General features: G+C 39.9%; 1 protein-coding gene across 1 annotated transcript in view; it reads left to right on the top strand.

Moving 5' to 3' along the window:
• The window catches only part of LAMC1 (laminin subunit gamma 1), a 132,441-nt gene extending 122,517 nt beyond the window's left edge, over nt 1–9,924 (top strand). The window contains exons 27-28 of the mRNA XM_044002551.1: nt 4,809–4,908; nt 6,844–9,924. Coding sequence (XP_043858486.1) covers nt 4,809–4,908; nt 6,844–7,100 — 357 coding nt within the window. The 3' untranslated portion in view covers nt 7,101–9,924. The remainder of the gene's footprint in view (nt 1–4,808; nt 4,909–6,843) is intronic.
• Nucleotides 9,925–14,838: the final 4,914 nt, after the last annotated feature.

The following is a 14,838-nucleotide window of genomic DNA, read 5'->3' on the forward strand; positions in this document are numbered from 1 at the left end:
CAGGCTCAAAGAGGTGACTTAAATATGTGAATTTAGATGATAAAAATCATCCTAATATGTGTCTATTTCTAAATAGGCACTTTAAGGGAGCTCAAAAGACCTTTCCTGTCCTACTGCTTACTTAGAAAAAAAAGACATTTTTATGTGGGAGTTAGTTGACTAGAAGAGGGAATTACTATGCCTGTTAATGCAACAAATCAGCTTTGCTTATGTATTCTACTTTTTGCTTTCCTTTTCCATAAAAAGATGCATTGTCTCAAGTAGAAATCCTATTTGATTCTTTCTTTGCAATGTGTATTTTAAGGGTTTGACTTTATAAATAGTGTGTATCTATACATATGTGCGTATATATGTATATGTGTTTTATACACACATTATATATTATACACACAGACATATACATATATAAACATACATATATATGTATATGTAGTTCAGATTGATTAAAGAGAAACATAAATTTAAATTATGTGAGGAAAGTAACTTTTTTTTTTAAGAACTTGAGAGTTGGGGCAGCTAAATGGCGCAGTGGATAAAGCACCGGCCCTGGATTCAGGAGGCCCTGAGTTCAAATATGGCCTCAGACACTTGACACTTACTAGCTGTGTGACCCTGGAAAAAGTCACTTAACCTTCATTGCCCCACAAACAAACAAGCAAAAGAACTTGAGAGTTAAGGCACATTAGACATAGAAAGGACCTTAGAAATCATTTAGTCCAATCTCTTTCCAAAGACTGAAATCTGGAACCATATTCTCTGATCTTTGTTAGCACCTCTGAAGAGAGATAGTTGGCTGTACCTGCTGTTTTGCTCCATCATTTTAGATTGATACTAAACTGCCTTAAATGGACATGTTTGGAGTGTGGTGAAAGAGAAATACTGTGTCATGATATTGTTTCTTGTAACCGAGAGCATTGTCCAAGAGTAAAAGACAGCAGCTCTCCAGAGAACCTCTAGCGTCCTACTAAAACCCATTGGATTGGGAACAGCAACAAAGATATTTTTTCTTGTGGGTTTTTTTTTCTGTGAGTAGTTGTTGCTGTTGTTTGTTTTGTCTTCCTTTGTCTTGGAGAAGTAAGTATAGTGCTGAGAAGCAGCATGGTCCAGTGGAAAGGGGCATTTGGGGCAAGTGACTCGAGTCTGAACCCTGGCTCTGTTCCACGGACCTTCGGGACACCCCTCATCCCTTTTGAGCCTCAGTCTCCTCATCTGTGAAATTAGAGGGTAGGGAAAGGCGACCTGTGAAGTGCCTCACTAGACCAGCGTGGTTTGGGGATGCTTGTGGAAGCTGTGGTCACTATGAATGAGCATGTGAGCTCATTAAGAATGCGGTCAGTCTGACCTGCTCAGCTGCTACATTAGGATATGTCAGGAGCCTCATGTAGCTAGATCACATCGAAGCATTTGACAGACTTTCGCTTTGTCTGCATGAAGAAAATCAGAATTCCACAATCCCCTTCATAGACAGGCGGACCACTTTTCCCAAAGAGTTGAGTGCTGGAGTAATTGTCACCCCACACGGGCAATCATGTCTTTTCCTGTACATCTCTATCTTGCACCTGGACCCTTCTCATAGCCTCCACTTTAGTTCAGGCTTAGATTGTTCCACGGTCTCTCCTCATGGGTTTCCTTAGTTCAAGTTTCTCCTCATTCTCAGCCTGTCCTCCACTCTGCTACCAAAGTGTAGATCTGACTGATTGACTCTAGGATTAAAGGTAAACTCCTTGGTCTGGTTTTTAAAACCCTCCACATCCTGGGCCCCAACCTATCGTTTAGCCTTTTTTATAAATTATTAGTAAGGCCTCCCCCCCTCAATTGTTCAATACAGCTAAAATGTCCCTTTCTGTGTTCTTCACGATCCTCCATCTCCCATCTCTGTGTCTTGTGCTGTCTATCCACCTCCACTTAATAGAAATCCCCACCATTTACATGAGTCCTCTCATGATCCCCTTAATTTCTTATGCCCTCCATCTCCAAACACCCCTTGTATTTTTCCTCTTAGACTTCTTAGCACCTTATGACTAGGAACTGTTTTTCTTTGTATTGTGTCCTCTGTGCCTACTGTAGTTCCAGGCTTATAGAAGGTACTTAATAAATGCTGATAGATTTATTGCCAACCCTGAGAGAAGTTTTTAGTGGAATGTCACAGGGTTCTTCTGTCTTTTGCTCTGTTCTAGTATGTGTTTTTGTCAGTGACTTGGATAAAGTTATAGATGGTATAGTTATCAAAATTGTAAGTAATGCAAAACTGGTGGGGGGAGGAATAGCTCATATATTGGATACCAGACACAAGATCTAAAAAGATCTTGGAGTCATGGATGAGTTGGAGACAGTATCCAAATTGATGAGATGACATATCCATTTGAGTATTTTAGTAAGATCTACCCAAACACATTAAAAACCCAGAACAAAACACCAAGATTTTTGTCGACAGAGAATGTTGGAGGAATGTGGCAATGGGAAATTCAGAACAATTGAATAAATGCAGGCTCCAGCTATCCCTAATTCAGATGTCCTCTCCCTCCCTCCCTCTGTCTCTCCATCTCTCCTCTCTCTCAGAGAACAGTGTTTCAGAATGTCAGAATGATTTTCAGAAATACCTATTCAAATATACAGATGTTGGTAAGGATCTGAATTGGACTTTAATTACCTAAGTCATATCACATGAGGAAATAGACCTTAAAAACTGGAAGCTTGAAAATGAAAGCCAATATGTAGTTTTCCCCATTGTCATGGCGAAAATATAGAAAGGGCTGTCTCCAGAAATAAACTGCTGCCAGGGTGCCCAGTGTTCTCAGCTATTCACCCAGATATACAGAAACATTGCTCTGATGGTAATTTTTTTAAAGTGCCTTTTTTCTAGTGGCAAAATACCTCATAGATGGGGTAGCTAAATTTGTTTATGTAGTCTTTTCCCATTATATTAGGGAATTAATGAACTGAAAAAATCTGAAAAATCCTCCAACCCAAAATATTCTGCCTTAGAAGGATTAGAATTCTCAGTCTCTTAGAAGAATGGTGTCAAATTCAAATAGGAATGGATCCATGCAGGCTACTTACTGACTTAGAAAATAAAAATAACATCATCTATGTTGTATTTTCATTTATTTTGTTAAACATTTCCTAAGTACATTTTAATCTGGTTCCTGGCGTCAGGAGTTATACTGCCTTTGAGTTCGATACCTCTGTCTTATTAGGTTTGTTTGAAGTTGTATATGCTTTCATTTACTAATGGGAAGGTTAAACAGTTCCCTTCACATATTTAATTAAAATTTAGTAGTTGTAGACATAAAAATTTCAAAAATGAACCATTAAAAAGCATTATTGGTTATTTGAGCTAGGGTTCATCATAAGGATAACAGAGAATATAAGTAGAGCTTCAGATTTAACAGTCAAGTACATTAAAAAAAAAAATTTGGGGTGAAGCAATTGGGGTTAAGTGACTTGCCCAGGGTCACACAGCTAGTAAGTGTTAAGTGTCTGAGGCCGGATTTGAACTCAGGTCCTCTTGACTCCAGGGCCGGTGCTCTATCCACTATGCCACCTACCTGCCCCAGTCAAGCAAAATTTAAAAGGCTCAAAAACCTTAAGTTTGATTTAGGAAAGCTGCTGAAACTTGGAGGAGGGGATAAAACTATATCCTTGTAAATTCCTTATTCTGGATATTTTCTTGTGCCAATCCTAGATTGAAATTAGAATTATACTGTTATGTAACCTTTTAACATATTCCCTAATAAATGTTAGGAGCCCTGCAAAAGAACTAGGTGATAGAAATTTCCAGATAAAACACTGCAAAAAGTATATAAACTGTGAAGCATCAAACTCTCACATCAGGTATCTCAGAATCACTCATTTCTATCCTTGCTACATTTATTTGGATCAGTGAAACCATCTGTTTTCTAATATTTTTTGTGGCTTCCTCTTTGATCACAGTTTCCTGTGACTCATGTACATTGTATTTATTCAAGTTACATGGAATTTTCCCTAATAAATTCACCTTTGAGCTTATTCTGAATCTGAACAGTATTGTCATGAATGATTTAATTTTAATTTACTTTTTTTAGAGGTGTGGGTAAAGAGATTTATTTAGTTATGAAAATACTTTGGGTTACAACAGTGTAGTTCTAGCCACCATGACTTCTTTGATAATCCTACAGAATGTCTTTGTCCAAAAGTTGTTTTTCTATATAGGTCCTTGAAAAAATTTGTTTCATAGTAAACCTTTCCATGTTTTAATAATAAAATAGTACCGTTCTCTTACTCCCCCCCACAGGCTACAAATATCTTTATGTATTGAGGGAGATGAAAGATGGGACTAATCTTCATCTTTATTTTTTTCTTAATTTTCCATTCTTAATAGTATTTAATTTTTTTCCAGTTACATGTAAAGATAGTTTTCAACATTTGTTTCTATAAGATTTTGAGTTGCAAATTTTTCTCCTTCCCTCCCCCATCCCCAGAATGGTAAGTAACCTGATATATGTAAAAATGTACAGTCACATTAAACATATTTCCACATCAGTCATGTTGTGAAAGATCATCTTCATCTTTAAAAGGGTACTGAAGAGAGTGTATTATATGAACTCTGTATTTAGTAGTATTACTGTGGGATGGCTTTTAATGATTCAGACCTCCTTACTGAAAGATCTAGAAAGGAGCCTGAAGGGAGAAATTGGAATTTTATTAGCTAGGAAAGGGTAAAAATCAGAAAGTAAGGTCTTTCTTTGCACTGAGAAATGAAAAAAAAGCAGAGATTAAATCCTGTTGTTGTTATTGATTTGTATATTTCACATACTTTTTCTCTACAGGCTTCACAGGCTGCTCAGGAAGCAGAGATTAATGCAAGAAAGGCCAAGAACTCTGTTAGTAGCCTTCTCACCATCATCAATGACCTCTTGGAACAACTTGGTATGTAATAGGAATGTGTCCATTTCAAACACCATAAAACACTTTTAGAATCCAGGGGTTTTGACTTAGAAAGCAGATTATGTGATATAGGCTTATCTGATCAAGTTGCCCTAAAACAGTTCATTAATAGCTCCCCTACACAGTTTCACTCTGTTTCTTTGAATTGACTCATGACATGACTGTCAGTCATCTAAGAAGCTTTCTTTGAAGGTCAGGAGTGGATAGGGATGCTGTAAAGGTGGCTTGTTTCCTTTGGGAACTAGGTATCTTGCCAATCTTACTTATTAAATCAGCATTTTATGAAATGCCTTCTTGGAGCCAAACCTCTTAATAACAAAGGCAGCACCCAGTTCACATTGCTAGTGCTTTCTCCTCATCACTGGAGCCAGTGCAACATTTCTGGTACAGTAAGAAGAGCCCTAGAATGCCCTTGGTCAAGAAACCAAGTTCTAGTTTCAGATTTGCTACTAATTAATTGTATGATCTTGATCAAGTCACTTAAACTCGATAGTCTAGGTTTTCTTATTTATAAAAGAAGAGGTTTAGTCACTTAGGGATTAGGTCATCTCTAATGTTCCTTCACAACTTAGAAATTCAGTGATTCTGAATATTTTATTAAAAGTCCATATTAAAATAGAAACTTTCTCAAATTATCCTAACTGGTTAATGATGTCAGTATCCTGGATAGAATGATCTATTTAAGATGAAGAGTCTCCATCAAAGAATCCCTTTAGAAAAGTTCTAGACCTGGCATCTTTGTTCAGAATCCCTTTTGGTGCTCACACACACATTTTAGACAAGGAAATGAAAATTGATGTCAAAAGAAAAGAAAGTTGAGCTTGTGGGAAACCTTTAATATCCTGGAACATTTTTAATACTGTTTGAGATGAAGCAAACTTCATAATGAAGCAGAGCTTTCTTGGACTCTCTCTAAGTGGGTTCAGCGATTAAACTACCAAACTATGTCATTACAAAGGAGTTCTACCTGTGAGGGAGTTCTGCAGCAAGGAGAGGTTTTTAAGCTTCCGTCATCTCTTCATTTCTTATCTTCTAGTTTCTTAAAGGAGGGAGTGTTTTGAGTCTGTTTCAGGCAGCTGAAGTCAATAGTTTGCCAGCAGGAGGAATGGCTCTTCCATTATACTATGTTTTCACTGCTTCACTAATATAAAAAAAATCTTTTAAACTCTCTCTGAGCTTATTATGGAAAACTAACCCATCAAAAATTTTCTCCCATACATTTTAAACCAAACCTAAATGCATGAGCATTCTTAGACTGGTATCTCTTGCAGGGGGTAATTTATTTTCCCCTCCTTCCAGTTCCCCTAAAATATTACAATCTTAAGAACTGATCTACGCTGCCTTGAGTAAATCTTTTGGGACTGAGGAGTTCTGAAAGTATACTCAACAGACTAAAAATTATCATGCTACACTGGATGCCACTGAAATAATCAGCTAGTCACAAAAGTAAAGTCGATTCAATGTTATGTATTTCCATTGTAGAAATTAAATGACCTTTGAAATTCACATGTAAAGGTTGAGGTCCAGAACACGTATCCCCAAATTAGAGCCTTTTTTGGTCACTGTTGCCTTATCAATAAACCTAGCATAGGATAAGCACTTAATAATGCTTGTCGATTTGCCGTGAGAGAATATTTTACAGAAAAGGGAACAAAAACAATCAAACAAGTGTTAGCTTGTATGTTATGAATTATTCCAGCTGGATTAAGGTCAAAATGTGTTTATAGTTTGCATACATTGTTTATATCCCATGTACTGTATCTGTTATTTAGAAGTCACGTTCTGCAGGGCTCCTTCTCTGCCTGGTTAAAGCTGCCATACTTAGTTTGTTAAGCGCTTCTGGAGGTGTGTATCACCTTAGAACTAAGTCTTTTCCTGGAATTGACTTCTTTGTCTCTGTACTTTCTTACTCTATAGGGCAGCTGGACACTGTAGACCTGAACAAGCTGAATGAGATCGAGGGCACCCTGAACAAAGCCAAAGATGAGATGAAGATCAGTGATCTCGACAGAAAAGTATCTGATCTAGAAAATGAAGCCAAGAAACAAGAGGCTGCCATTAAAGACTACAACAGAGATATTGATGAAATCATGAAAGACATTCGCAATCTAGAAGACATCAAGAAGAGCTTGCCAGCGGGTTGCTTCAACACCCCCTCCATTGAGAAGCCCTAAAGGCATGTCAACAGGGCAGGGTGGGGGTGGCCTTCCCGCAGTGACTGGTGGAGTGATGGGGAGGCTGCACAGCGCCTTCACACGCAGATGACCTTCAGACTCCAACTCTCTGCTGCTCTCAGTCACTGTTCTTTATGAACCAGGAAAAGTTGCAAAGTTCAAAGAGAGGCAAATTAAACTTCTGTCTTTGGGCATCAAAGGGTTTTCTTTTATGAAGTCTCTCTCTTCCACCCCAAATACCATACCTACCTTTCACTCTCCCTCTTGATTTGCACAAGGACACAAAGTGTCCTGGATGACAGTACAGTGGTACCAATGCAACTGTATGTGAACCATTGTATAACAAGGCGCCCCCTAAGAGACCCTCCTCAGCCCTAGCCAGATCTCTTCATTTGTTTTATGAAGGAAAAAGAGGGGCTACTAAAGTATCAATGGGAAGGCTGGAATAGCCTCACCTCCAGGGAAAGCAGTGCCTCTCTGGAGCCCTGCCCCTTTTTCAGCAGAATTTTAAAGGAAATCAACATCCCTGTGCCAAAAGTAGTGTCCAGTTAGAATTTTGGTAGCAGTCTACCAAATGTCTTACCATCTGTTCTGAGTGCAATACACTGAGCCACCTGCTGATTAAAAAAAAGATGCTGTTATTTATAATGTTGTATAGCAGGCCCAAGGACAGAAGAAGTGGGCTTAAAGTTTTCCTCAAAAGCCACTCATGGCCTGAAAAGCAAACCATTTCCCAAATCTTTGGGTAGTCAGCTAATTCTCTGGGCTGGCAGCTTGCAAGATAGGAATCTGTTTTGCATTCACCAAAAGACTTGCATCCTTGTATGTGGAGTTAATATAGAGAGGGTTTATGTAAGAATGAAATAACCACTAAAGTCTTTTTGAAAAGAAAAACAATCAGGTCAATACTTAGCAGTTTTTTGGATATGTAATAGTTTTGGAGGTAGTGTTAAATTATCAGGCGAATAATTGGTCACTAAGATCTTGGTTTTAAAAAATTCTTTTTATTCATATCACTTAGAAAAGGATAAAATTTTTTGCTTACTTGGCATGTGAAGTTCCCTTACATTCTTTTGGAGAGAGATGAAATACTAAATAAACCCTTTGGTCCTGTCTTCTCCCAGTGTTCCCACTGTCAAAAATCACACCAGAATCCCCTGTTTGTGTCTAAGACCTTGGTGGCTTATCAGTTGCACTCAGTATGTCACACCGCGGCCACCATCATCCAGAAGCCTCCACCTCATCATTTTAACATGTTGCAAACTCTCTCTCCCTTATGTTGAGGGAAAGCCCTTACATGGAGTTTCCTAGTAGCTTTTCAACTTTGTATCCTCAACCCTGTGATTTTTCTCCATAGATCACAGTCCAGTGGCTCTCTTCTTACACCCCCACTCCCTGCCTTTGAGATTCATATATAGCCTTTAACACTATGCAACTTTGTACTTTGCGTAGCGGGGAAGAAACTATTATCTGACACACTGGTGCTATTAATTATTTCAAATTTATATTTTTGTGTGAATGGTTTTTTTGTTTGTTTTGTTTATCATAATTATAGATTAAGAAATTTATGTAAATATACTTGGTCCTGTTTCCAGAATGACCGTGTCTGTTCTCCTCTTCCCTCCATATTTCCTTTTAACCAGCACAACAATTTGCATCACGCTTCCTTAAGTCTTTTACTGTTTCTTTCATTTATAATTCCTCTGGATTAGGTTCTCCCCCTCCATTGCCCTCCTTTGTACCCATTGCCTTGTGTTTGCAGTATTTGTAGTCCCTAGTATTGGTAGATAATTGTTTACCTGAACAGTCTCTATAGATAAAAGAGCCCCTCCGACATCCCCCAGACACAGCCCCAGGTTACCTGCAGATTGTAGAGTCCTTTGTGGCTGTTAGGTAATAGCAGTGCTGGAATGACTTGTGTGCGGGAGCCTTAGGGGGTGCTGCTCTAGGGCTCTGCAGCACCGTTATGGGGCCAGGTAGAAGTCTTTATTTCTTGGATGTCATCCCTGTGTGGGTGCATGTGAAATTGTGAGAGCTTAATTGTTAGATTTCCATAAGGCATCAGGGACAGTGCTAGAGGAGGGTAGATGGGGGAGAATGCTTAGTCTTTGACTATGCCTCTCTCTTCACTATCCCCTAGGGCATGCTAGAGTTTACCAAAAATTCTGTGACTTGGCATTCCTCTGCCCTTTGGCACCTTCGCATCTCCCAGGCCCCTCTTGCTACCATAAAACCAGTTGCTTTTTTTTACGCCAAGTTTTCACATCAGTATTTCTTGACCAGCTTTTATAGTAAGGTGGTCATATCTTAACACTCATCTCCTGGTCAAGGCTGCAGGAAAGGACAAGAGAATCTGCCAGCATCGATTTCCTCTCATCCCTTCTACCAGGTGCACACCAGCTAGTCTTGGGCCAAGGTCAGGGACTTTTGGCTTTCTGTTTTTCCTTTCCTCAGCTCTGTGGTGGTATTTTGTTTTGTTTTGAACAGAATTTTATTTTTTAAATAAAGATTCTTTATAAGAAAGTTCTTCAATTATACCCCTGCATCACAGCCATCATTATATTGTAGAACTATCTGTCCTTTGTGTAATGCCATTGACAGTGTGGCTGTCCGGGGAATGTATGAACACAGCTGTTCTTTGCCTGGAATTTGCTCCTTTTTGATCTCCATTGTGGCCTTCTTTACGTGCCTTCACTTGAGCTTCTCGCCTTAATCTCTGCAGTCTTGCTGTCTGGGGAGGTGAACAAAATGCAACACTTGGCGTTTTTTATGTATAAAACAGTATTTTTATTTATAATAAAGTCTGAATATTTGTAACCCCTCATACACTTGGTGTTGTCCGAGTATGACTTTGTAGGAAGAAAGAAAGAAACTTTGTCATGGGAGAAGAAAATTTTTTAAAGTGGTAAAGAATAATGGGTAAATAAATCTAGTTGGGATGGATATTGGTTTTCTGTAAGGATGATTCCATGTAGTTTTATCTTCTCCCAGCACTTGATAGCACGTACTGTGTTAACTGACACATACTAGCATTTTAAGTACTTTGCATATATTATCTCATTTGATTCTTGACACAGTTTGGTAAGGTAAGTACTAGAGTTGTCCCCATTTTATGGATGAGGAAACAGAGGCTCAAAGAATTGAAAGTGTCCTTATGGTGACCCAACTAGGAAGGGTCACCAGCAGATTTTGAATTCAACTTTCTCCTGATTACAAGGTTAGCACTGTATCTACTATGGTAAAGCAGGGTATGTCTTCCAGTGATGAAAATTGAAAGAGATTTCAGGATTAGGGAAAAAATTTTTTCAGGAGGGGTGAGGCAGTTGGGGGTAAAGTGACTTGCTCAGGGTCACACATCAAGTAAATGCCAAGTGTCTGAGGCCACATTTGAACTCAGGTCCTCATGACTACAGGGCCAGTGCTCTATCCACTGTGCCCACCTAGCTGCCCTTTAGGGAAAACTCTTAAAGCAGGGGGGCTCATTAAGTTGTCTTGGTGATTTTTCCATTGATCACACATTCTGTCTGTATGCAATACCCATGTATCAAGCTCTGAAAGAATAGCTGCCTGGCATGTTTCTTCTTTAGGAGAAACAACTTCCAACTTACCCCCAACATGAAAGGGCAGATGTCAGGAAATTGGTAACTAGTGCCCTCTAAGCTTTCTCTGAGGAGATTTCCATAAGAGATGCCCGCACCATGTCCCTGCAGGTCTCCAATAGTTACGCTATGCTCGGTTCCACCCAGAGAGTCCATCCAAAGAGCATGCTGAGCTGTGGGGCTCTGGAGCAGAGGGACATGAGCCTGAAGATCCCAGATCTTCCAGATTGGCTTGTAGCTTCTGTAAACACCAATAAGTCTTCAGCCTAAGACATAGCATTATCTGTGAGTGTTTACAGGATGTCCAGAAAACAGAACGAATGTCTGGGCAACTTCATCTTCCCCGCCTTGTAAGATCTATAAGTCCAATGACAATGGGGAAGAAACCAAATAGGAACTGAATTTTCCTCAGAGTGTTTAAAGGACATAAGTTAATAGCTTTATTAATTACAAATGTTCTTCCTAAATGTGGTTTTGGTTTCCAAAGAAAACCTGATTGAAACCCTTCTATTCTTACATTGTGAAGGTGGTAGTTGTAAACTTTGCTGTTATGCCAGCGTATCTCCTACTTCAAGGGTCAATAGAGATCGGCAGCAGCATAATCTGATCCTCCCACATCACATAAGATTTGTTTTTTTTCATAAGCACGTATTTTATGCAGAGCTTTGTGCTAGGTGCTCGGGGAGGTACAAGCCATGGTACCAAAGCTCATAGTCTAGTATAGGGATCAGACACAAACTTGAGCATAATAAATGATGTTACATGATGAGAGTTTTAAAACAAAGTGTTGTGTGAGATACAAGAGGGAAGAGCACAGAGATCAAGGAAGGAAGGCTCTGTAGTAGAGATAGCACTCAAAAGGATGTGCATTTCATTTTCCTCATTCATTTAAAAAGCTTTTATTAGATACCACTATGTGCCAGGCACCAGGGATGTAAAGGAAACAATCCACAACCATCAAGCAGTTCTTGTCCTCAAAAAGCTTACATTCTGGGGGGCAGCTAGGTGACCCAGTGGATAAAGTACCAGCCTTGGATTCAGAAGGACCTGAGTTCAAATCCAGCCTCAGACACTTGACATTTGCTAGCTGTATGACTCTGGGCAAGTCACTTAATCCTCATTGCCTCACCCCCCCCCGCCCCCCCCCCAAATCCAGTTTGAACCTGATCTTTGGGAGAAAAATCTTGATATCAGATAGCGGTAATAAGTCTCATATCCAAGTTTTGTAAGAATTAAGAACAAAAAGCTTACATTCTGTTGGACAAGTCAGAATTAAAATAGGGTTTCCCCAAAAAGAACCTTTGACACTGATGAGTTTCATCATTTACAGGAGTAATATGTTACCCCTTCCCATTTGTGGTGGGGCAAGCATCAACTTTATCCCATGGAAAGAAAGAGGAAAGAATTTCTCACATATACTAAGATGCTAATAAGCTTAATATGTAAAAGTCATGAATTTATTTAAGGAAAGAGTAAAGCTTTTCCTTGTTTCTTCCAGTCAAGAATTAAAGTACTATGGTTTTAGAAGTATCAGACTTTCTGCTATTTGGAGCGGATCGACATTTGGAACTCTGTAGTCAATACAAAATGAGGCAGCCCTTGTGATCATAGGATTTGGAATTTTCAAAATCTTCGAGGTTCTATCTATGAAGTGATATTCTTAAAGCACAAGACTGTGTCACTTTCCATGTGTGGTAAATCCCAATGGCTCTCTTACCTCTAGAATCAATTCTGCACACCTCTGTTAAGTCTTTCCCACTTGTGCCCTATCTACATTTTCAGCCCTTTCATGTGCACTTTGGCACAGCCCAATGAACTCTCTTGCTATCCATCATGCAAAGGTGGGGCAGCTAGGTGGGGCAGTAGATAGAAGAGTGGCCTCGAACTTGGGAGGACCTGAGTTCAAATCTCACCTCAGACACTTACTAGCTATGTGACCCTAGGCAAGTCACTTAACCCCAATTGCCTTAAATATCCAGGGCCATCTCCTGTTATCCTGATACATATTTTGCCGCTGAACCCAGATGGCTCTGGAGGAAAGAGTGAGATTGGTGACCTTACACAGCTCTCCCTCATTTATATCCAATTCAGGATCTGGTAATTTAGGACTATTCAGAGCAGGAATGCCTTGGATAAAGAGTCAAAAGAAGAAAAAGTCCCATTCACTGCAAGTCATGACATCACCCAGATGTCAAGGTCCTCTTCAAGAATGAAGGACAAGGGTAGCTAGGTGGTGCAGTGGATAAAGCACTGGCCCTGGATTCAGGAGGACTTGAGTTCAAATCCACCCTCAGACACTTGACACTTACTAGCTGTGTGACCCTGGGCAAGTCACTTAACCCTCATTGCCCTGAAAAACAAAAACAAAAAAAAACAACCAAAAAAAAAAAAAAAAGAATGAAGGACAAGGGTGGCTAGGTGGTGCAGTGGATAAAGCACTGGCCCTGGATTCAAGAGGACCTGAGTTCAAATCTGGCCTCAGACACTTGACGCTTACTAGCTGTGTGACCCTGGGCAAGTCACTTAACCCTCGTTGCCCTGCAAAAAACCCCAAAAAACAAAAAAAACAAGCAAAAAACCCCAAACAAAAACAAACAAAAAAAGAATGAAGGACAAGGGCAGCTAGGTGGCGCAGTGGATAGAGCACTGGCCCTGGGTTCAGGAGGACCTGAGTTCAAATCTGGCCTCAGACATTTGATGCTTACTAGCTGTGTGACCCTGGGCAAGTCACTTAACCCCCATTGTCCCACCAAAAAAAAAAATAAAGAATGAAGTACAGACGACGACAACAACAATCATACAAAGGACTTCAACCCCCTTCTCCTTACCTGGGTAGAGACAAAGGTAATATGTTCTCTGCTCAGAATATGCTAGTGACCTCCTATACCACTGCCTTTCCTGATCTCTGTATATGCTTCTATGGATGGAATCTGTCGGCTCCTTTATGCAGGGACTGTTTCATTTCTGTCTTCGCAGAGGCCCGCAGAGGCCCGTGCTTAGCTTAGTGACTGACATACATGCTCAGTAAAATTGTCCAACCTCATGACTTTACAAATGAGAAAATGGCCAGAGAAGATCACCTGGTAGGTACATAGTAGGGCTAGGGTTTGAACTAGGTCATCTGCCCCACCCTCAAATCCAGTGGCATTTTACACGGTATGAATGAAAGAAATGAAAGAAAAGGAATTTATGAAATACTTACAAAGTGCTGAGCATTGGATATACAAATAGAAACGTGAGAGCTGACGTTTTCCTTAGAAGAGTCAACAGAGGGGTTCAGTTGAATGGAAGGATCTAGCAGTCCTAAAGCTGCTGCTACAGGGTAGATGACAGGGCCCAGAGATCTTCTGAGATCTGACCGCTATGAACAGCCACATCTGCCTGGCAAGGGAAGGAAGGGATGGATGGGACTGCTGAAATCATAGAAGCCCTTTAATTTGAAGGAGACTAACTACAGCTTCTAGTCCTGCCTACATGCACCAGCCTGTTAGATCCTACCTCCTCCATTTCCAAGCTCCCCGTGTCCAGGCCTTAGAGAAAGCTGCCACCAGCCTAACCCAGCCTTTCTTCCATGGTGACCTCTCCAAGCCCTGAGTACAGGCTCAGGCCTCTCCCAAAGAGAAGGTTTAAATAAATAAAACTAAACGCTTATACAATTAGCTAATATGTTTATACTGGTATACATTTTCAAAGACATCTGTGCTGTGTATGGATATAACGTTGATTTACATTGGCTGAAATGGTAAAACGTGTGGTCATAGCTATAACAAGTTGGGCATTAGGCAGTTTTCTCAGGAACATAACAAAATTGTTTTATGAGAAAATTAACATTGTTGTGATTTAATGGGGCCTTTTCTAGGTACCTAATCCATTATAAGTATATAGAATGAAAAAATTCACAACTGGAAGGTAGCTAGTCCAAGACCCTCATTTACAAGTGAGGGACCTTAATGAGGCCTAGGTCCAACAAGTAAGTAGAAGAGGCAGATTTTGAATTCAGAGCTTGTTATCCCAACCTCGGTCATGCTTTCCATGACAATATCCTATATAGGATTGCTTACATAATGTAGCTTTTGGCCCAGAACCAAAGCTCCAAGTTTTCATGGATCGAATTTAGTCTTGAAGGATTCTTGGAAAAA

Source organism: Dromiciops gliroides, chromosome 4 (genome assembly GCF_019393635.1).
Source record: "Dromiciops gliroides isolate mDroGli1 chromosome 4, mDroGli1.pri, whole genome shotgun sequence".
Taxonomy (NCBI): Eukaryota; Metazoa; Chordata; class Mammalia; order Microbiotheria; family Microbiotheriidae; genus Dromiciops; species Dromiciops gliroides.